We start from the raw sequence: 21,823 nt of genomic DNA on the forward strand, positions 1-21,823 counted from the left end.
CTGTGCTCAGCCTGTCCAAGCTGCAGCTGCCTCTGAAGCATCCCAGCCTGTGTGCTGGGGTTATTAATGACATTGTCTGGCAGAACACAAAACTGGAATCTCAGCAGCAATTTGTCCTGATACCTGAAAACACATCCCACACACTGAGTTTCCTTGAGGAGAAGCCACCAAAATCCTTCCAAGCCTTCCCAAACTCTGGAGGGACTCCGAGCAGGTCAGAGATAACCTTATCATATTCAGTTTGTCTCCACCAGAGCTCCATCTGCCTCTCAGCAGCTTGTTGAACTTTACAGAACCAATTCCTTGGGACAGGATTCCCACTCAGTATGGGCTCCAGCCCCAGTTACAGACTCTCTGCTTTACATTCACCTAGTACCTATTAAAATTAAGATTACCTGTCAAAATCACCTATTAAAATTTGCACATTGTTTGCTGGGACTCTCCTGCCCAAAGTATCCCAGAGCTGTCACCTCTGGCCCTCTGTGTCCCCACAGACTGAACCCTGATTGTGGAACAGAAAATTAACATTTCTGCAGTGCAGATCCTTTTGACTCCACTTGAACTCAGCTGCTCTGCAGTAATTCTGATTTTCAGCCATGGTTGGGGATTTATCAGAACTCCATCCAAGGGTTTGGAGAGCACTGCCTGGGACACCTGGCACCCTGCACAAAACCACAGCAAGCTCTGAGACAGAAGTCAAGTCTGTTTCAATTCAAGTCCATAAATGCCCCATCAATTACAGAGCCGGGCCAGCAGAATTAAGTTGCATTTTGGCTGTTCCACAGTTCTGTCAAAAATCAGTAGCAGGTTCCCACACATTAGCAATTGTCTAAATCATTCCTCTCTCCTCCAAGATCAAAATTACATTAACTTGCACTGCTCTGGCTTCTGTTTTCCTCATCCCCATAAAACAATTAATTACATGTTGGAGAGAATTCCTTGGCCACTCTTCTGAAAGCATTTGGATTCAGTTTATCCAGATGTGCTGCTTGGACAGGTGCTCTTTGTCTTGTGGAAAGCAGAATAGAAAATATTACTCTGCAAGAAGTGACAACATTTCCTCACCTGCCTTCCAAAGCACAGGAAATGAGCTGAATTCCCCTTTTCTGCTTTTAGTCACGAATTTACCAGCTGCAATTAATGCCATTCAAATTCTTTCTGCATTAATAATTAAAATATTGCCCTGTGATTGCATGGATTTGCAATGCTCTGCTTATCACTGGGAGCAGCTCCTGGATGATGCATCCCCAGAGTCACCTGCCTCTCCTCCACGTGCCTGCACTTGGATTTTTATGGGTGCTCACATCACCCTGAGCCACTTAGATAACAACACAGCAGATTTCATTTGATCACAGCAGAGCCACTGCTGCTCAGAAATTAATCATTACCATTCCCCAGCCCAGGTTAACCCCTAAGCAAGCACTGCAGGTCACAAACCACCTGATCCATGTGGGTTCCTTCCGGCTCTCACTGTCCTGGGATTCTCCCTCAAAATTCTGAACTTGGGACCATTCAGATGCATCAAGGCTGCAGGACTGGCTTGTGGCAGAGGAAATGAAAAATCAGGATTTATTTCATTATTCTTTAGACCAGATGACAAAATGCATGGTGGGTTAAATTTTAAGGGAATTGAAGCAATAACTGAGTCTGTTCTGGTTTAAGGGCACCAGCAGCTCCATCCCTGGCTAAGGACAGAGCAGCTCCCTGGAAGCTGGGGGGGATTCCTGGGTGATGGCACCACCCTCATCCCACTGCCCAGGCAGCTGGGACTGAGGCACTTCTGCTCCCACACACATCCCTCCTGAAATCTTTATTATTGTATCCCTTTTGTTCCCACTGGAACACAAACTCCCTTTTTCACTAGAAAACGAGGAAGATGTGCACTGCTTGTACAGGACACACTTTGTACTGTTCAAATTATCATCTAATTTTTTGCATGTATGTTCCAAATAGTTGCCTTTCCTTGCACAGAACCTCCTGAATGCATGATAAAGTAGAGCATTTTTAGCTTTCCTAATTTTTCATGTGCATCAACACTAAATGGAACCTTCTGCAAGAATTAAGCCTGTTTTGTAGTACTAAATTTTCAGGTTCTCAAGGTCTCCTGAGTGGGAGTGAGTGTAGAACAGAGGATTTTCCATGAGGCCAGCAGAGCACTTTAATGGGACTTTAAAAAGCTGAATAATTCCCCCAGCCAGGGACACTGGGGGTACTGAGCAGGGCTGACTGTCTCCTTCAATTATCTGTTCAGCTGTGGCATTTCACACTTCATATTCCTGCTAAATAAAGAATTTCCCTTCAGATGCCACAGCATCTTCCTTTAATGGTACAGCTGATGCACTCACTGCATTTTTAACTAAAACTGTCCCAGAACCAACACTCAGCCCTCCTCAAACCTATCAAAATTCATACCTGGGTCTCAATTTTGGCCATGAAAGTTTTCAAAGATTTTTCTCCATCTCAGGAGTTTCAGCCTAACTCATATATGAGGATAAAAATGAAATATCCAGCCCTGAGAGCAGGCAGGACAGACAGGCTTTGCTGAGGATTCCAGCACTGAACTGAATGAATTTGATCCCACTTTAAAACAGTAAAACTTCTTTTGGAGTCTTGCATAGATTGTTTTATCTGTAAATACCCATTGATACACACATATAATGCAGTTCTCCCTTACCTGGGCAGGCAAAGTTTCGTACTACAGGTTGGATGAAATATTTAAAGTGTAAATACCTTTCAGCTCTTCATACTTTTTCTTTTGGTATCTTCAGCAACAATTCCACTAGCCAGATGTGTGATTGCCTGAGTGTAACTATAATTGTTACCTTTGTAAAGCAGAGTAATTGCCTGTGGCTGCTGTTGCAGCTCTTTGCTATCTGAGCACACACTGCTGAACTCCAAACCACCAAAATATCCCCATTATGTGTCCCTGCAATGAGGCCCAGAGGAAGGATGACCTTTTGCAAAGCAGTTGATGGCAAAGGAGGGCAGCTTGGCTCAATAATAAAGACTCAGGGCTTAAATGATTCCCTTCAATCCCTCAGGAGATTTGAGTTCTCCCCAAATATCTCTTTCCTCCCTGCTGCAGCTCCCCATTTCTTCCAGAGCCTTGTTCCAAGCTGACATTGCCTCTTCCAGTACTTGATGTTTTTTTCCTCTTATCTTTTCCAGTCTCTGTTAACCCCCAGTGGAGGAATAATGGCCTGAACCCCATGGCTGAACACAACGTGACCACCCAAATTCCCAGTCACCCCTTGGTCTGCTTTTGCTCCACCTGAAAATGCTGTAGGAAGATTTGTAGATAACATTTTAGAGAAGGGGTGAGAGGGAAAAAAAGAGGTGTGGAGTAAAGAACAAAGTGAATTACCCTGTGCTCCCTAACATGTGCCAGATCCAGTTCCCTCAGGAACAGGCCTGGATGTGGGGCAGGTTTGGGCAGAATCCCAAATCACACCACCTTTTATGGCCTCTGGCATCACACAACCTGCCAGGACCCTCTCAAATGACACCAGCCCTGAGTTACTGCTCCCAGGCACAGACAGCACGTGCAGCTCTTCCTGCAGTCTGGAAAAACCCAGTCTGAATCCCCAGCACTCCCCTGCCCTGCCCCACCAGGCAGTTTACTACTCTATAAAATACACTTCTTGTTTCATTTCAGCCCCAGACTGCTAAAACTCACCCCAAACCCAACAGAGAGCAGTAGCTGATGAGGCAGAAGCAGAATCCCAAATTTCCTTTGCTGCCAAAACATCTGCAGCTTCATCACATGAAGGTTTTGCAAGCTTGCTCACCATAACATAAAGAATTTAATAGCCTAGAAATCACATAAGATAGAAAATTACTGCTGTATTGTTAAAGCATAAACAATCTCTGCAATCCTACCATCTCTGGCTGCAGTTTGTGCATTTGGATGATTGTTTTCACATCACATCTGGAGTTGTGGCACTAAGGAACTGAAAACCCACATGGTTACAGTAGCTGACATTTCAATACTGCCTTGATAGAATTTCCAAACTGCTCTTTGGACTCTCCAGCTGGGCTTGGGAATACTGGAGGAGGAAAGGGGGATTCTTTGAAGAGGGGAACAGATATAAAACCTATACAAGAACAGGGCAAGGGCTGGGAAAAGCAATTATCTCAATGTCTCAGCTGCAAAGTACCAGAATCTTTTGTTCAGGGGGAAAACCTATTCAGGCACTGCGTGGGTTAAAGGGAGGACTATTAAATAGCAGGAAAATTAAAGGAAAGGCAAGAAAGGAATGTCTCTTGCAGGGTTATCTCCAGCCCCTCACAGTGAGAGCAGCCCTGGGAGCCTCAGGGAGAGCTGAAATTCTGCACAGCACCCGAGATGAAAGGGGAAGGTTTAGCACCTTTTGTTGCTCAATATTGATCCTGGCTGAGCACACTTCACACTGAACAGGGGAAATTTTCAGCAAATGACTGTCCTGAGCTGCAGAACACAAATGAGGGGATGCACACACATCCTCCTGCCTGCCCACTGCCCTTGTTCCCCACAGCCCCCGGACTGCTGCATTACACAGCTAAGCAGATGATAAAACTGGTTTTAATTTTGCCTGGAAGACAGATTGCTGTGCGAGGGGCGCTGGGGGGAGCAGGGTTTAGTTTACATTGAACTGAAGGAGTGAAATTCAGCAGCTGCCCAAGCAGCCTGTCAGCCCCTCTGCTACTGCAAGCAGCGAGGAAGTTCAACACATGCACAGCCAAATTAAAAAAAAACAATCAACAAACCAAGCCCCAGAGCAGGAGGCATCACATGCAGAGCAGCCAGGACCCCTTTGGGGGAGGGAATTATCAATTCACATCACTCTGTTCACCTGCTAACAGGGCTGAGCACTGGAAATGTAAAATAAGTGGAGTTGCTTGGTGTTTGAAAGGGGAATCAGGGATGGGGGACAGGGAGAAACTGAGGGGGGGAATGAAAAGCAGTGAGATTTCCAAAACTCACCCATTATTCCCTGCAGATCAGCAGAGGCCAAAGTGCTCCTAGGAGAGCGCTTATTTCCATTCCCTTCCTCTATCAAGTTTTTAATAGATTCAAACTGCAATTTCTTCACATTCTTCCTTCAAAGCCAGTTTTGGGTAAATAATTTAAAAGCCTGTGAGCTGGAGGCTGTATGACTGCAGTCAGGCTGGGAAGGCAGAGCTGGAAAGCTCTTTGGAACCTCCTGTCAGCTTTAAACATCACTTCTGAAATTAAGCACGTTAACTATAATTAAAACAGATTATCAGCCACCTGTGCTGAGAGCTTTAGCAAGGTGCTTGGCCAGGGCACCACTCCATTAGAGCAGGCAGAGGAGTGAGCCCACATCCCCAGGAAGCTGTGGATGGAGAGGGGAGAGAGGGAACTCAGCTGGCAGCTCCTGGAATTGCATAAGGTGCTGATTTTATCGAGGTCTGCGTGTACCTGGGAGGGAGAACTGCACTTCTTACCCAGACACAGAGCTCATCAGCCTCAGGCCCACTGCTGAGCAGCTCTTCACAGGCAAAGAACTCCTTAAACATACCAAAAACCATCTATTTTTGTGGCTAATAAGTGTGTATCTATCTATATGTGTATATATACATATATACGCACACATATGTACATATATATGTATTCTTATGCATTACCTACACTATATAATCCATATATTATATATTTATATGTGTTTTATATAAGTGTATATATTCTTTTTACCCCAACTTTGGAGTTATTGTGTCCTTGAACACCCTGTTTTTGTGACAAGCCAAGGTGTTTCCTCAGAGCCACCTCTCCCCTCCCAGCCAGGCTTGGTGGTTTCAGGGACTGGGGATCTGCTCCTAAACCTGCTTAGAGGAGCTAAGCACAAAATGAGGTTTTCTCTCCATTAGAGCACCCAGCTGGGAGGTTTGCTGAGGCATTCAGCACATCCCAAATCCAATTGCTTAAGCAGCTTTCCTGGGATCTTGTCTGCTGCGCTCCCTGTGCTCCTATCCTGAGCCACATAGGCACAATCAGAGGGTGCAGAGGAAAAGCTGGAAAAGCTTTCCCTTGGAACAACCACCAAGGGAATGTTCCTCTGGGCAGCACCCTGCTGCTGCACACCTTTAATTGAATCCACACCTGGAATGTCTGAAAGCTAAAAGAGAAAAAAATCAGTAGAAGAGAGACAGCACAGAATTGGCCAAGTGAGTAGAAATTGTTACCTGCAGACAAGAAAGAGGATTTTCTACTCATCCTGTTAAACCAATTCCTGCAGCTTTGGGCAGCCTAATTTGTTTCTGGTGGTGCCTGCCCAGCTCTGCACAGTCAGAACAGACCAGACCACAAACTACCTCATGTAAGAAATATTTCATTGCTACTGGAGCAAGAGCTGCAATGTTTGCTTTATTTTGAAAATAAAGATAACTGAAAACCATAAGAAGCAGAATGATTCCAAAAGCCATCAGCTTGAGGGTACACTCTGTACCATTCTTCAGGTTCACTGGTTGTCTCCTGAGGGCAAATGTGAAATCCTGGTTGAGTTAGTGGAGTTTCCCCTCTGACTCTCAATGGCATCAAAGCAGCCCCTTAAATTGCATTTTCATTCACTTGAACCACATGTAAATAACAGGTTTATCCAGAGATGGACCTAACAGAAGAGTGATCACAGCAGCTGTCAGGAAGAAAATTCCTCCCTGCTCCACATGCCCTGTGCAGACACAAATAGCATGGACAGACTTCACAGGGCACCACAAATGTCCTGGCAGAACCCTCCAGCCTTGGCATAAATGTGCAAGCCAAAGAAATTCATGCAAATTTGTGCAAGTTACAGCTTTAGAAGTGGGGTTTGGTTGATTTTTGTTGGATTTCCCCCCCCCCCCCCACTTTTTGTGTGTTTGGCTTTTTTTCTCAGTGCCAAAGCAGAATACTGCACCTTTCCAACACAGACCCACAAAACAACTAAACCAGCACTTCTCCAAAATATTTAACTCAGCTTCTAATTTAACCTTGAGTTTGATCTGAAGTTTAGAAGGTATTTTGAGTACTCTGCACTGTTTGGGAATGGCATCAGTTTGACCTCTGCTCTCCATGCAATGTAAAATAGATCACAGAAGAGCACTGATGCAATACCCAGCTTCTGTTCAGACCTCCTGGCCAGACTTTCCAGAGTTCAGAATCTCTTTCTGTCTTGCTTTCTGCTTATATGCAAACACTGAACCACAATGTCTGGGGAATTTGAAGCAAGAGAAACTCCCACCATGCTGTCTTCCAAAACTCAGAGAGGCTCTAAACATCAGGAATTAGAAATCTAAGTAAGTCCTCATCTCCATGAAAGAACTCACTCTACAATATTGAAGATTATTTTAAAAATAGACAAATCAACACATCACCACATTCATTACCACAGTCACAGGATCCCAGACTGGAAGGAACCTTAAAAATCATCTTGTTCCCCTCCTGCCATGGGCAGAGACACCTTCCACTGCCCCAGGTTTCTGCAAGCCCTGTCCAACCTGGCCTGGAACATTCACAGGCTGTTTAATTGTAGAATATAATAAAAAATAACCTCAAAGACAGAAGCTGCATTGCTGCATTTTTGTTTAGCTACCAGTGATGATAAACTTTACAGCCAGGCTGTGCTTCAGCAGTGCTGAATATCAAAATGGTTTGAAATTTGTATTGATCATCCTATGAAATCACACAGGCTTTAACTGTCCACAGAAACAGTAAAAGTAAACATTAGCATTATCCTCATCTGGTGCCTTTTATTCCTGCCCTTTTTTAGGGCACCCTTGGAAACTCCAGCTGTAGAAATGGATGGGAAGGGGGTGCTGAACAAAGCAGCTCCCAAGCAGCAGAACCTGTGCTCTGGAGAAAGCTCCTTCCTAACCCAGCAATCCTCAGGAAAAGTCAATGGACAAACCACATAAATATTTGATAGCAACATAACAAACTGCCTCAATACTGGAAGGGTGAGGGGAAAGAATTAAAAAATCCAGGGCACATGTGAAGCTCTCTGGTAGATAAGTCATGTCCTGATATCAGCCATCTGGGATCTGAACCCTGGAGCTGCCCCTCAGCTGGACAGCATTTGTTGCCTGAGCTGGTTAATTAGAAGGATCTCCAGCTTGAAGAAGAGGAAACACTTGAAAAATATTTGCCAAAGAGCCACAAGACCCAGTTTGAGACTTTTCCAGAGCCTGTCTTCCATTCAAGAACTAACAGAGTTATGTTTATTTGCATGTGAATTGATTATATTAAGGCTTTTGCAGCCTCTGCAAGGAATTACTTTGTGACACATAGGTTGGAGGGGGGGAAAAAAGCTGCAGCAGCAGCAGCAAATTCCCCAGACACACCACAGATTCATTCAACAGAAGTAATTACTTTAGCAAATGTTGGTGGATTTTAATGCCAAGAGGAGGATTCCAGGTACTTTTAAAGCTTGTCAGCCCAGCTGATACCCAGAAACATCTTTAGGCAGTGTGATGTAACATTGACACAGCACTTAATCAGAAAAATAGGCTGTTTCTCCAACAAAGGGATTTTAACAAATGCCACATTTCATTTTTATTAATATATTCCAAGCTGATGTCATGTGGTCTCTAGATTTTCCCTGGAGATACAGATTTGAAAAGTCCTGAGGGAAATGATAATTCTGTACACTGCTTTGTTGACATATGAGCTCTGAAATTACCATTGGAAAAAAATCCCAAGGTCTGCAAAGATAATTTCACAACCCAGAGTGCTCCTAGCCCCGTGCTGAGGAGTTTTAAAAGCTTTTTGAAAGGAAAGTTATGAAGAATGTATGACTAGCACAGATTCAGGCCACATTTTAAGGCCATTTTTTAAAGCACTGAGCAAAGTTCATCTCCCTTTTTAATGAACACCGACTGTTTGGACAAAATGTTTCCCTCCCTTCCCTCTCAGCAGAGTCAGACACAGTGAAATTCATCTTCTGTGCTTTGATAGACAGGAAAAATTAGAGACAGAGATGGAAAAGGCCGAGACTTCCTCCAGGTCTCTTGTTTTCTTAGCAGTCCATCTGTTCCAGACACATCTGGACATCAGCACCCCAAGGACATGGATGGCTCCTTTCTCTGGCTTCCCTGAGAAATCAGGGACACAGCTCCTCTTATTAATGGCATCATTAGGCAGGGGCATGGAAGAGCAGGGACTGACCCCTCAGTCAGTGGAACGAGGGCCACAGGAGCCCTGGGAGTTACTGCTCTGAGCACAGGGCAGGTCAGCACCTCACCCAGCTGGGAGGGAGAGGGGCAGCAGTGCTTTGTCATTCCCTGAAAGTGGAACAAAGTCAGGGAAGGTTGTCCTCTCCTCTGCTCAACTTCTTTGTTTGCATTTTGGAAAGCTCATCTTTACCCTGCCCCAGAATTCCTGAAGAGAACCAGAGAGCCCAGGAACTCCTTCAGAGCCCAAATTCAGGTCGCTGACAGCCACCAACCACCAGGAGAAAATGGCTATAAAATTATTGTATTAAGGCTTGAAGACTCCATGTCTTAAAGGCCTTCTGAGTGCTCATCTCCAGGGTTTCCTAATTCATTATCTGAACTACTCAATGAACAAACCCCAGCACCAAACCATCCACCCTCAGTGTACTTAAAATACAAACCAGGGAATTTCTCCTCCTCAAAACAGCTTCACACCATTGAGCACTCAAGTAGGTGCCCTAGGGTGCTCAGAGCTTTCCCTAAGGCTCTTAAGTGCCTGAAATACACTTTTCTTTTCTTCAAAGTCAGAGGAAACGATCAAATATTGATACAAAACTCTGCAAGCCTGCAAAGCTCAGTGAACAGTTGAATACATGCTACGAAATACAAAGTATCAGATACAGAAATTACTTGCAAAAGGGCTTTTTGGGTGTAGTTTTTCTTCTCTTGGGTTTTTGGGGTTTTTTACTTGGTTTAAAGAAGCAGCAGAACAGCCACATGCCTGCTATAGTGCTGTTCGATGTCTGAGTCCTCCCTGAACAGCACTGGGACTTGGATTAACAAGGAACCACAGAACCCCAGACTGGTTTGGGTGGGCAGGGACCTTAAAGCCCATCTCATTGCACCCCCTGCCATGGGCAGGGGCACCTTCCACTCACCAGGTTGCTGCCAGCCCTGCCCAGCCTGGCCTGGAACACTGCAAATGTACGATTTTAATTCTGGATATCTCTGCATGAGCACCCAGCCCCATCTTTGTTTGAAAGGGCACACACAGCACAGGCATTCATTGGAGTCCACTCCCAATTTCCATGAAAGCTCCAGAGTTTCCCTGTTTTGGAGGAAATGGCCCTGCCAGCATGTTTTTATGTGGATTCTTTTCCTTATCTCTCACCATGGATTGTTACAGTCCAAAACACACATGGGGGGACAGAGAACACAGGGCAGCACAGCAGGGGCACAAATTGCACTTACAAAGTGTCATTTACATCCTTTCCAGCGTAATTTTTCACTCTCCATCCCACTGTTATCCCGAGGAACACCAACAAGACAGGCATTAAAGGGATTACTCTCCCTTTAGACCTGGATTTGAGCTACTGTGCAAGACTCATATCATCTGAGCAACAAATCTGCTCAAGCACTTAGAATGTGCAGGTGGAATAAGCTGCAAAATGCAGAGGTTCCAGAGCCTGGAAAAAGGAGAAACAACGTGGGACAAGTCTCTCAAGAGGCTGCCTTTATGGTCTGTGTTCTTCTGCATGTGTTTGTTTTTAAGGAATTAATGCTGGAAATTTTAAAGAATTAACCCTTGGAAAGCAGTCAAGTATTTATCTGCATTCGATGGCCCCTTTCCTCCACAAGTATTTGCTACATTAACTTGGAAATGCAGTCAGTGAAATTCTACCATCAAGTCTTTGTGTCCATGGCCAGAAAAATCCCACAGCTGAGCACTCCAAGGCTCCTTGTGGAAAAGTGCTTAAATTCAGGGCTGTATGCCCACTACAGCACCAGGGTTAGGCTCTCCTAAATAGTCAGATTAAGCAGTGTGCCTGGTTTTCACTCATTTTGAAACATCAGGAGATAATTTCAAATGGGTAATAAGGTCCTGAATAGATTGATCTGCCCCAATCTCATTGATTTGGTGGAATTGCAACCAGACCTGCTGGTTTAAACATGGAAGAGGATTAAGCCATACAAACATCTGCTGATACAAACACACCTACCTGTGCAGAATTCCTCTGCAGCAGTTGCAGATCCTTTGTGGACACCCAAGAGTTCCAAGGAAATAGGAATTGAGCTTTAACCCTAAGCTGAACACACAAGGCTAAAAATATGCAATTTAACACATAGTATCTCCTAATTTCATCGTGACACTTCTGTTAAATCAGTTTCTATTTCTTAGGAACACAATAAACCCCACAATAGCAGCCTGGGGGCTTCTTGATGGGTTTTATAAAGGCTTTTTTGTAACTGGATCTGCCAATAGCTATTGCTTCTGTGCCCTTCTTCCCAAAGGCAAGCAGGGCTTGCTCTTAGATAAGAGCATCCAAGGCAAAGTACAAATGTGCCTTTTATCTTCCCAGAAGCATCAGAAGCTCAGCATCTCCTTCCCACAGCTTGCTCTGAAGCTGCCTGGATGCCTCGGCTGCGGGAGCACTTCCCAGCTGGACCCCGAGATAATCATGGAATCATTTCCCAGCATCACAGAGCCTCAGAATGGCTTGGGTTGGAAGGGACCTTAAATGTCACCTTGTTCCACCCCCTGCCATGGGCAGGGACACCTTGAGCTGGACCAGGCTGGTGCCTCTGGCCATGGCAGGACTGACTCTGGGCACTCACTGCCCCAGCAACTCCAAGAGGAGAAAGAGCTGAGGAACCACTCCAGGGTCAGAGCTAGGACAAACCTTCAGAACACCTGAGACAAAGAGATCCTCACCCAGGGCTGTGGGCAGCAGAGGAGACTGCAGCCACACTGTCCTTTGAACAGGAACACATGTTGTCCACAAGGCTTGGAACACATTCCAAAGGCTCCCGAGCAGCACAAAGGTTGCGCTTCCCTCTGCACTGGCTCCCTGTGGGCTGAGCCTGCCCAAAGTTTTGGAAATGCCTCTTGCTCTAGCCCAAGGAGGCATTCAGGCCACAGGGAGAGGAGCAGGATCAGCCTGTGCCCTATCAAGGGGGCACAACGTGCTGACACTGCCGAGCTCTGAGCCCAAGCTGTCCCCCAGCCCTGTGCCACTGCCAGCACTCTGCGTGTCACAGGTCCTGCAGGGGCACGTGCCACCTCACTTCAGCCTAAGTGCTCCAGTTTCTTAAATCCTAAGTTCTTAAACCTTAAACCCTAGGGAATCCTGATTTCCAAGATCTCCTTGGAAAGATGGCTTTACTATACCATTCAAACACAGTAAAGTGGCTCTCAGGAAGGTGAATGGTGACACAAGTGTGGCTGTGATTCAGCCTTCAGGATGATGTGGGAAAGCAGAGTCAAAGAGGACTCCCATGTTAGAAAACCAATTTATGTGAAAATAAATGGCTTTCAGGAGAGCTGAACCAGAATGCTGCATGTCAGGATGTAATTCCCCTGTGTAATTCCCAGCCACGGAGTTCTCCCTGCGCAGAGCAGCTCCATTAGACCATGAAAGTGGCCCCCTGATGCCATGAAGGAATATCATTCCTTGCTCTGGTACCACCAGCTAATGAGAATTCATTGAATGCAAAATGCCATGCACGCTGCTGAGACTTTTCCAGAAGGCCAAGGCAGGTGTGACTAACTCAGGAGCATATTTAATTGTTACTTGATCAGCTTGCAGCTCCACACCCCAGCACCCTCAGCACGGAAATGCAGCAGCTTGGGCTGCCCTGCCTCGCCCACCTCCAGCTCTGCTTAAGTGTCATTAACCAGCCGGTAAATAGGAACGTGAGGAGCTTTGATTTTATTTTAATTTATTTGTCTGTTCCTGCAGTTGTCACCAGAGCCTCATTAAGCAGCTCTGCCACCACCTCCCCCCCCCAGCAGTGGTGAGCACAGGAAACCCCCCAACAACCCAAGCCCATTCCAAACACCTCACACACTCGATTCCTGTCAGGCAGTTAATTATAAACATGAATTATTGTCTCTGCTAAAGATGACTGAACGTGTGACACTTTGCTTACTGCATGAATTCCTGCTGGTTTTATGATTACTGTCAAAGAAAATGATTAATAGGCAGATATTGCATCAAGGACAGCAAAAACACAGCAAGAATTAGAATCTATACTTGTATAGCAAAATTAATTCCTTATAGGAAAGGAATAAAACTCTTACCGGGCATTTAAGCAGAAGACAGTTTCCTTAAAATCATTTCCCACCCCACATTTTCATATTATGATCAATCCCCAACACAGATGTTAATGATATGATTCATGAGCTTTACATTGATCAGTACTTACCAATTCCTAAAACGTCATCTGACTCCTTCTGGAAAATGCATGATCTTGTTAAAAGCAGATAAGCTCAGAGCTTTATGTTCTCCCTACCTAATTTGCTTTGCAGTCCACTGTAAAGGTAATTCTGTTCAAGCTGAAGAGGAGGGAATGCTCCCATTTAATTTATTTCTTTGGACATTCAGAACAAAAAGACCCAAGATCACGGGCTACTTCAGGAGTTAAAAAATATCAAAAATACCAAAAAAAATGAGTAATTGAAGGACAGCAGCAGCAGCACCCTTTCAGAGCAAAGCCTGAATGCCAATTTCTAACTCAGTCTGAGGAGACAAGGAGAAGCAGGAGCAGCAGTGGAAGCAGCAAAAAACTCAAGCTAATTCTGCCCAAAAAGCTGCCATGTATATTTTTACCATGTGCCTCACCTCCAGCAAGCACTGAAGTACAAAAAGCTGCCTTGAACAGAATTAAACTCCTCCACCACTAGACAAACAATTCTACCAGCTCAGTAACCCATGGGTCTGCTCCAGCAGGCTCTTTGGAAAGGTCTGTGTAAATAAATAATAAAACAGTCTGTTAACTTCTCTGGACTGCCCTGGATTAGGTTTCTGACTTCTAGAGTTTCAGTGCATGTCATTAGACCCTGCACCCTGCAAGCACAGAGCCCCGGCAGAGTCCAGCCCAGGGCTGCTGGAAGTTTGAGCAAAACTTTGATGCAGTAATTTTAATGCAAAGACATTAAAACTCAAAAGAGTGCTGGAAGTTTATTTAATTTAGCTACTTAGCTAAGCTGGCTTCTGGCCCTTTCATACTTGTCCTTTCCGTGGAACGACAGAAGCTTGGAGATGCAGGGGGTGAGGGCAGCCTCCAGCCCTCACCCATCACTTCCACATTCCAGAGTCAGGGATTGGGTGGGGACCACTGGGGGTCATCTAGTCCCACCTCCCTGCCCCAGAATATCCTGCAATTATCTGAGCTGCCCTAAAACCCCCACGTGGGAGTTCCAGGAGCCCCCAGCAGCAGCAGTGCTGCACTGACAGTGCCTGTTCAGGGCAGCCACCCTCACCTCGAGGGTTCTGTGCAAAGAAACACTTAAATACCTGCAAATATTGCAAACTCTGGTGCTTTCCACCAACCCTCAAGCAAGGATTAATCTGCAATCACCTGCTGCCTCTACCAGCCCCTGCCTGTGCATGTCGAGCTTTTATCAATAATAATGCAGAGTGCAAGACAAAAAGAACACACAGAAGTAAAAGTAGGAGCATTTTAACGAATGCTCTTGACAAAAAGAAAGGGCAGGAGGAGCTGATGAGGTTCTGGCCCTCTGCTCTAAGAGGGCTGTAACCCGTAACCAGCTGAAGCTCACTGAACCTAAACCATAAACCTCTCATTTACATGAACAATCAGATTGAAATAACCCAGCCGTGTAAGCACTCACCCACCCTGGCTGAACACAAGCAACATTTAAGTGACTTTTTAAAAATGACAATTCCATGCAGAACCCAGCAGAGTAATTCTGCCCTTGAACGAGCTGCTCCAGGTGGAGGAATTAATGCCACGGTGATTCCCTGCAGCTGCCTGTGCACAGACCAGGCACAGCAGGGCAGACTTTCACCCAAATAGTTCATTTTAGGATGCAAAATGCACAGGACACACTCACACACCCCCAACACAGCGTTCTGAGGGCACCAAGGTGGTGCCACCCTGGCTGTGATTTGTTCCACTGGCACTGGGAGTGCATCAAACATTCCCCAGCAGTGTAGGGCTGCCAGGCTGAGCACATCTCCCAGCAGAGCAAGGCTCTGGGACAGCCACAGCCCCACCACACCCAAACACGGCACTAAAGCCTCCAGAAAACCATCCCTGCCTGAGGATTAAAGCTCAGAGATCAGTAACAGTGACTGGCATATGGCTTTGTCTCGTAGCTTCTCAAGTGCAGCATTTTGCAGTTGACAAAGAAACCCACTTAGAAGCTGAATACAGAAATATACAGGTTGTGGAGATAAATATGGATATAGCTGGGTTTGGGGCTCTGGCTTTTCTTTTTACTCTTACAAATGATTTTTTAGTAATTCTCATTAGTGTTTAAGCCATAAAATGGCTATGGAAAATCACACTGGAAACGTCTGATCTTAATGAAAGGTGCCAACTCCACTGCTCCCCACTGTATCAATACAGAACAGATATTCTCCTTGTTCAGGTGAGCTTCACAAACATTAACCCTGGAGGTGCCAGGAGGAACAGCAGAGGTAGGTGCTGGAGTTGCCATTACAGGGGAAAACTGACAAGCACAAATGCAATATCTGATTATCTACCCCATTATCTCTGGTCACATGTCAGCTGCTGATGTTTGCCCATGAACTGCAGAGCAAACTGTGCCCAGCCCTGGCTCCCAGCCCACACTTTTGCACTGATCCCAGTGTAATTTAGAGCAGTCTGGAAGCTCAGAACATTTATGAACAACCCCCTACCCAAGTTACACCAAATTGTATGTGCTCCAAGCTTCCAAATTTTATGAGCTCCATCCCAACCACCCCAGCTGCAGTAGCTGCCCAAAGGCCACCAAAGCCCAAAGGGGACCTGCTCAGGGTGTTGGTTTTCTTTGATGAAATCACTGCATTGTTCCATCAGTCTTCAGAAAAAAAAGAAAAAAAAAAAAAGCCCAAGCAGACAACTAAAAATAAAGTATGACCAAACCAAAATGGAAAATGTTTGTAGCAGAAGGAAAATGAGGAAAGAAACTCCCAGACAGCTCAGACTGAGAACTAATTCTTACTTTTTTCCAGATGTGTGGAGCACTAAGAAGTAACTATTGACTGTTTTCCTCCATTACTTGCACTAGAACTTGAAGATGCAAGCTGAAAACTATGTGTTACCCTGCTATAAACCCTGTAATTTATTCTCTGTGGGCTGGGATGTGCTGATTCAGATGGCTCCAGTCGCCAACCACTAACCCCATGCTCAGAGCTGGCTGGCACAGGGACCTCAGCAGGGATGAGCCATTCCCCTGCAGGGTCTGCTCCCACCCCTCTCCAACACTTGTTCCTCTGCCTCAAAACTGCCAGGATCCTACAAACAACAGGGTCAACCTGAACATATGGACAAACAATTCCCTAATTGTGCCTCTGCCTGTCCCCCAGCCGGGGGGTCACTGTAGTGCAGCTGCAACAGAAATAAAAGGTGAAGGGAGCTTCCCCAGCCCTGCTCCCAGGCTTTGCCAGCTCCCTGGTTTTGGGGAAGTTTTCCCCCTGTAAGTATCACAAGTCGGGACCCCCAGAGGAGGAAAGCATGGCTTTTTAGTGCCACAGCCCCTCACTTCAGAGGCTTCAGAGGAGTAGAAGGGCAGGGTCATCCTCGGCACAAGGACTGGGACAGTGATGGGGCAGCACAGAGGGCGAGGGACTCTGCAGGGCTGTGGTGACAGCACAGCCACTGCCACCCCTGCACCTCCTCAGGGGCTGGCACACACCCTGATCCCATCCCAGAAACGTGGGACACAGAGCTCTGGGCAGGAACACTGAGTGGCTTGGTGCAGGCAGGGACTGCAGCCACCAAGGAGAGCCCAAACCCCCTGTGTGGCATGAGCCACTGCTGGGCAAGGGAAGGGACAATCACCCAGCATCCCACTAGTGCCAGGACAGGAATGACAACTCTCCCCTTGGGCACTGTCCTGGGGCTTGGGGATTACCCTGTTCTCTGCTGTGGGGCTCAGCCAAATCCTGCCCCTCTTGCCCAGAGCAGCTGGGGCTGCCCCTGGATCCCTGGCAGTGTCCAAGGCCAGGATGGACAGGGCTTGGAGCAGCCTGGGATAGTACAAGGTGTCCCTGCCATGGAATGGGTGGCATGGATGAGTTTTAAGGTCCCTCCTAACCCAGACCATGGTGGGATTCTCCCCTGCTGTGCCTTGGGAAATAACCTGGCTTCCCTGGCTCAGAGCAAGCTTCCCTAGCTCAGAACAATGAGCTCTGCAAGGATACAAGTTCGACGTTAAGTGCAAGAAGCTCAGCTTTGGCACAACAGCAGAGAAGTCCCGTCATCTTTTTAACTTTTGCAACTGTGCTCTAGGAGCTGGCCAACAGCCCCCAGCAGGAAAAAAGGCACCATTATTTTTAAGCAGCGCAGTGTATTTCCACACTGCTGTCTCCTAAGCTGATTCCAGCACCCCCAGGACTCCTCTGGGCCTGAACTCCTTCCTGTGCACAGTGCCTGCCCTGCAGATGGCCGTGGCCCCACAGGGCTGGGCTCTGCCCTGCACACCCAAGCACAGGACATGGCCATGGCCCCACAGGGCTGGGCTCTGCCCTGCACACCCAGGCACAGGACATGGCCATGGCCCCACAGGGCCGGGCTCTGCCCTGCAGACGGCCATGGCCCCACAGGGCTGGGCTCTGCCCTGCAGACGGCCATGGCCCCACAGGGCTGGGCTCTGCCCTGCAGACGGCCATGGCCCCACAGGGCTGGGCTCTGCCCTGCAGACGGCCATGGCCCCACAGGGCTGGGCTCTGCCCTGCAGACGGCCATGGCCCCACAGGGCTGGGCTCTGCCCTGCAGACGGCCATGGCCCCACAGGGCCGGGCTCTGCCCTGCACACCCAGGCACAGGACGTGGCCAAGGCCCGCAGGCCTCACAGCCCAGAACAGGCAACAAAGGCTCAGTCAAATATGTTTTCCTAAAGCTGCTGCAGTCCAATGCAAATAAGATCAACCCTAAAGCCTCATTTTCCTTTTGGAGTAGGGCTGTTTTCTCAGGCAGGCACAAATGCCCTCATTCATCAGGGCTGCAGGACAAGCGGCCCAGTGTGTGCAGGCAGGGGCTGTGCCCAGTGTGGGGCACCAGGGAGGGCAGGGGGGATCCCAGCAGGGCAGGGCAGGACAGCACCAACCTCCCTCTGCTGCTCCACAGCACAGCCAGGCTCACTGCAACCTCCAGCGAGGGCCGCTCAGGCTCCAGGCTTCCCAGAAAAGAGAGAAGAGGCAGAGAAGAAGGACTTGGATGGATGAGAACTGGAGTCCCAAGGGCTCTGGAGTCTCCCAAAACACAGGGAGAGTTCCAGGGTCTCTGAATTGTGTCACAAAGCAGCTAAGGGTGGTAGAGAACTTTTTCCACTTTTTTTAAAATTCTCTTTAACTTCTTGGTGTTGCTGCCAAAGAAAGATAGGCTCTGTCAAAACAACCAAAAACATTCATTGAAAATGCTCTTGTTACTCTGCATCTCACTGCCTGTGAGAGCCACCAACAGCTCTATAAATAAGCCCTGCCGTGAATAACTCAGCTAATATTCAACCCACCCCACACAGCACTAAGGTCACTGATGAAATAAAGAACTGGCTGTTTACAGGACATCACAGTTTGCATGTCAAACTTCAGGAAAATCACCACACCCAGGCCTCTGAGGAACTTTTAAAGTTTTCCTAGGATCATCCACCCTCAGGACTGAGGGGTTTGCACAGGACTTGTCTCAAGCAGTTCCAGCAGCACCGAGGCTGGGATTAACATCTAGGCTGCAAAGACCACTCATGTGCTTCTTTCAGGCTTTCCCTCTGCTTCTGGTTCTAAACCCAGATCATAAATAAAATTATTTTTATCTTAATCGAATCCTCTCTTGGGGATTATTGCCAGTTTCTATTATATTGACTCTGCTGGGAACCAAGAGATTTCTTAGCTTTATTTTGGTACCCCGGTGATAAAAAGCCTTCCACAGTCTCATTCCGAGCTGTAATGAGAGTCCATGCAGGAATTCAGGCTCTGTAAACTATTTCCTCAGCCCGGAATAATTATGCAGTGTGAAATGCAGTAATTACTTGGATTACACGACCTCTCCAGGGGACCTGGCATGGCCAAAGGTACCACTTAGCCCAGGCAGCTGTGTCCCCCCCAAAAAACCAAGGCCTGGGACTGGGAAACTGTTTAGAAATACACAAAAAATCGCGGTGAGGATGCACAATCATCAAATGTCTCTCATTCCTGCCATGAGCTCTGCTGGAATCCTGGGCAGCTGCTCCTGGCAGGGAGCAGTGTCCAACACCCCGGGCTGTGCCCAGCCGGGCTCAGCACCCACAGCCCAGCCCCTCCTTCAGCCCCTGCTTTGCCCGGTGGGCTCACAGACCACACCAGCCTGGAGGCAACAGACACCGAACCCAGGGGTTTATCCTGCCCTAAAAGCCACCTTCTTTACACCCCCCTTCCCCACAAGTGATGCTTGAAGAGTGCCAAGAACAGCTCAACCTCTGGATTTGGGAGACAGGACAAACACAAAATTATGACAGGCAAGCATTCAGGAGAGAAGCAGAATTTTTGAATTTTCACTTGCTAAAATAAAGTTTCTTTCATAATCCTATTCATATTCCTATTCATCTCCTGCTTGCAAATGAGACAGAAAACTCCACAGTCCTGGAGTAGTTTTTTGCAATAATCATATAATTTTTTTTTCTGTACATTCAGTATAAGTCTGAGGAAGAAGAATTTACCTTAACAGCCCTTACAGGCTGCTGAGAGTTAACTCCTGCAGGGAGCAGGAGCCCAGCAGCAGCACAGGCAAGCTCCACACAAGCACCACTCAGCCTCCCAAAACAGAGCTTTACAAATGCCCCTGTACCTGATCGTCCTGACAGAAATGCAGTATTTCCACATCAGGTTCCACATGGCACTGCCATCCCCCTTCATGGCCTTGCCCGTGGTGTTTGCAGAGGAGAGGATCCCAGGAGCCCGGGACGGGGCTCGGCAGCACAGCAGAGCCAGCCCCAGCTCAGGCAGCAGCCCAGCTCTGATTCACCAGCTCCAAGTGATTCCTCCGACCTCCACTCAAGTGAACTCCCAGGGAAGGCAGCTTTCCCATCTGAAGGCTCGGGTTACTCCTTTCTCCGTGATTTATAAGATTCCGTGTTTACATTATTTGCAAGCCAGAAGAGATTATTAGAGGCTGTTCAGAAAGCTCCGTGTTACACTCGCTGCTCCGAGCTGCCAAGTCAGAAAACCCTACCTAGGCAGCACCTGCAGAAAGTTATTCCCATTTATTCCACTTCAAAAAACCCCCCAGCCCAGTAACACTGCCCTAGAAAATCCCTTATGAGAGCTGTAAGTGCTAACCCAGGACATGCTCCATCAAATGCCTCGGGCTGGAGGAACCCTCAGCTGTTTGCAGAATTTTCTGTGTACTGTAATAAACTTTTTGGTGCCAAAAAAAAAGTAATGAGTCATTTTCCAAAGCTGGATTTGAAGGCATACGAAGAAGTCCTGGCTCTCTGTGGTGAGTATCAGCTGTGACACTCAGCCTGGAAATGACAGCAACAGTAAAATGGCAAGATCTGATTAAAAAGAAACCCCAAACCAACCAGCCAACAAAAAGCCCCTGAGAAAACCCCCAAATCAACAGAAAAAGCTCCCCAAAATAGATTATGTATGTGGGATCTTTTTGCTGTGCTGGGTAAGTTCAAACACACAGCATTTATTGCCAAAAGTTTCAATGAATTGAAGACTCAGCACACGCTCACATGGCAAAAACTTTAGAAAAAAGTATTGTTACTGTTGTTGTAGAGACCAGCCCTTTAATCCTGCCCTGGCATTTCCAAGACCACCCTGAAAGTCAGAGCTGTTGCTCTGATAGATTAAAGTTCCCTGAGCCTTTGTTCAGCCCACACTCCCTTCTCTGCACAGGTCAACAGCACCATTATAAGGGGCCCTTCTGAACATCAGATACATGTTTATATTATAAAACTTAATTAAGCAAGAAATCAAGTTCATGCTGTTTCTTCACAGAGCAGAATCAGCCCGTGATTAACTGTCTGCTAGCTGTTGCATAACTCCATTTTCTCTAAGGCCATTTTGCCCAGGGTCTCGTGACTGTTCCCACTCTTTGAAATACATTCTGCTTTGGGAGCTCCTGATAACTGTTCCTGGAGCAGGCTATTGATGGCTGGTTAGGAAAAGTCACACCAAGTTCCACAGCACGCTGTACATTTAAATCAGCCGCCCTAATGAAGGAAAATTACATTAGAAAATTTTTACACATCTGTTCCTAACATAATCACAGAAATACATTTCAATGCTGGAAAAAGCTATGTAAGCTCAGGCAGCCCAGCTGAACCCTGTCCCTTCCCTAAGTTCAGAGATGAAGTGCCTACAGGAGAGATTTTCTGGTTTTTGTACTCTATACACTTGCAAGATTTCATGTGTCATAAATAAACCCATTCTATAAAGAGAATAAAAGCAGTAGTTTCTTTCCTGTGCAGCTCAGAGGTATCAAACAGCACCCTCAGCTGTGTCACTCCCTCCCTCTCCTTGAGCTCAATCCTGAGCCCTCAGTGTAATTGATGTATTTAGATTACACCCTCTTTGATTCCCCTGCAGTCCCAATATTTTGACAGCACCAGCATCTGCAGAAATAGTGTTTTTATCTGTCTCTAAAGATAGATTCAGTGGATGAGTTCTACAAGAGTGCAGAGTTTTCATCACCTCCTTCAGCCACGTTTCTAAATTTTGTGCACAACCAGTGACCAAAGGAA

At 46.8% G+C, this 21,823-nt stretch overlaps 1 protein-coding gene across 10 annotated transcripts in view; it reads right to left on the bottom strand.

Moving 5' to 3' along the window:
• The window catches only part of IQSEC1 (IQ motif and Sec7 domain ArfGEF 1), a 285,226-nt gene that overhangs the window by 98,869 nt on the left and 164,534 nt on the right, over positions 1-21,823 (bottom strand). The window contains exon 1 of one of the 10 annotated variants that reach the window (XM_050979511.1): positions 19,918-20,135. The exons of the other annotated variants lie outside the window; for them this stretch is intronic. Within the exon in view, the coding sequence (XP_050835468.1) occupies positions 19,918-19,985 (68 nt within the window). The 5' untranslated portion in view covers positions 19,986-20,135. Of the gene's footprint in view, positions 1-19,917; positions 20,136-21,823 lie in introns of those variants that run through there. 10 annotated transcript variants of the gene reach the window in all.

This window comes from Serinus canaria, chromosome 12 (genome assembly GCF_022539315.1).
Source record: "Serinus canaria isolate serCan28SL12 chromosome 12, serCan2020, whole genome shotgun sequence".
In the NCBI taxonomy this organism is placed as follows: Eukaryota; Metazoa; Chordata; class Aves; order Passeriformes; family Fringillidae; genus Serinus; species Serinus canaria.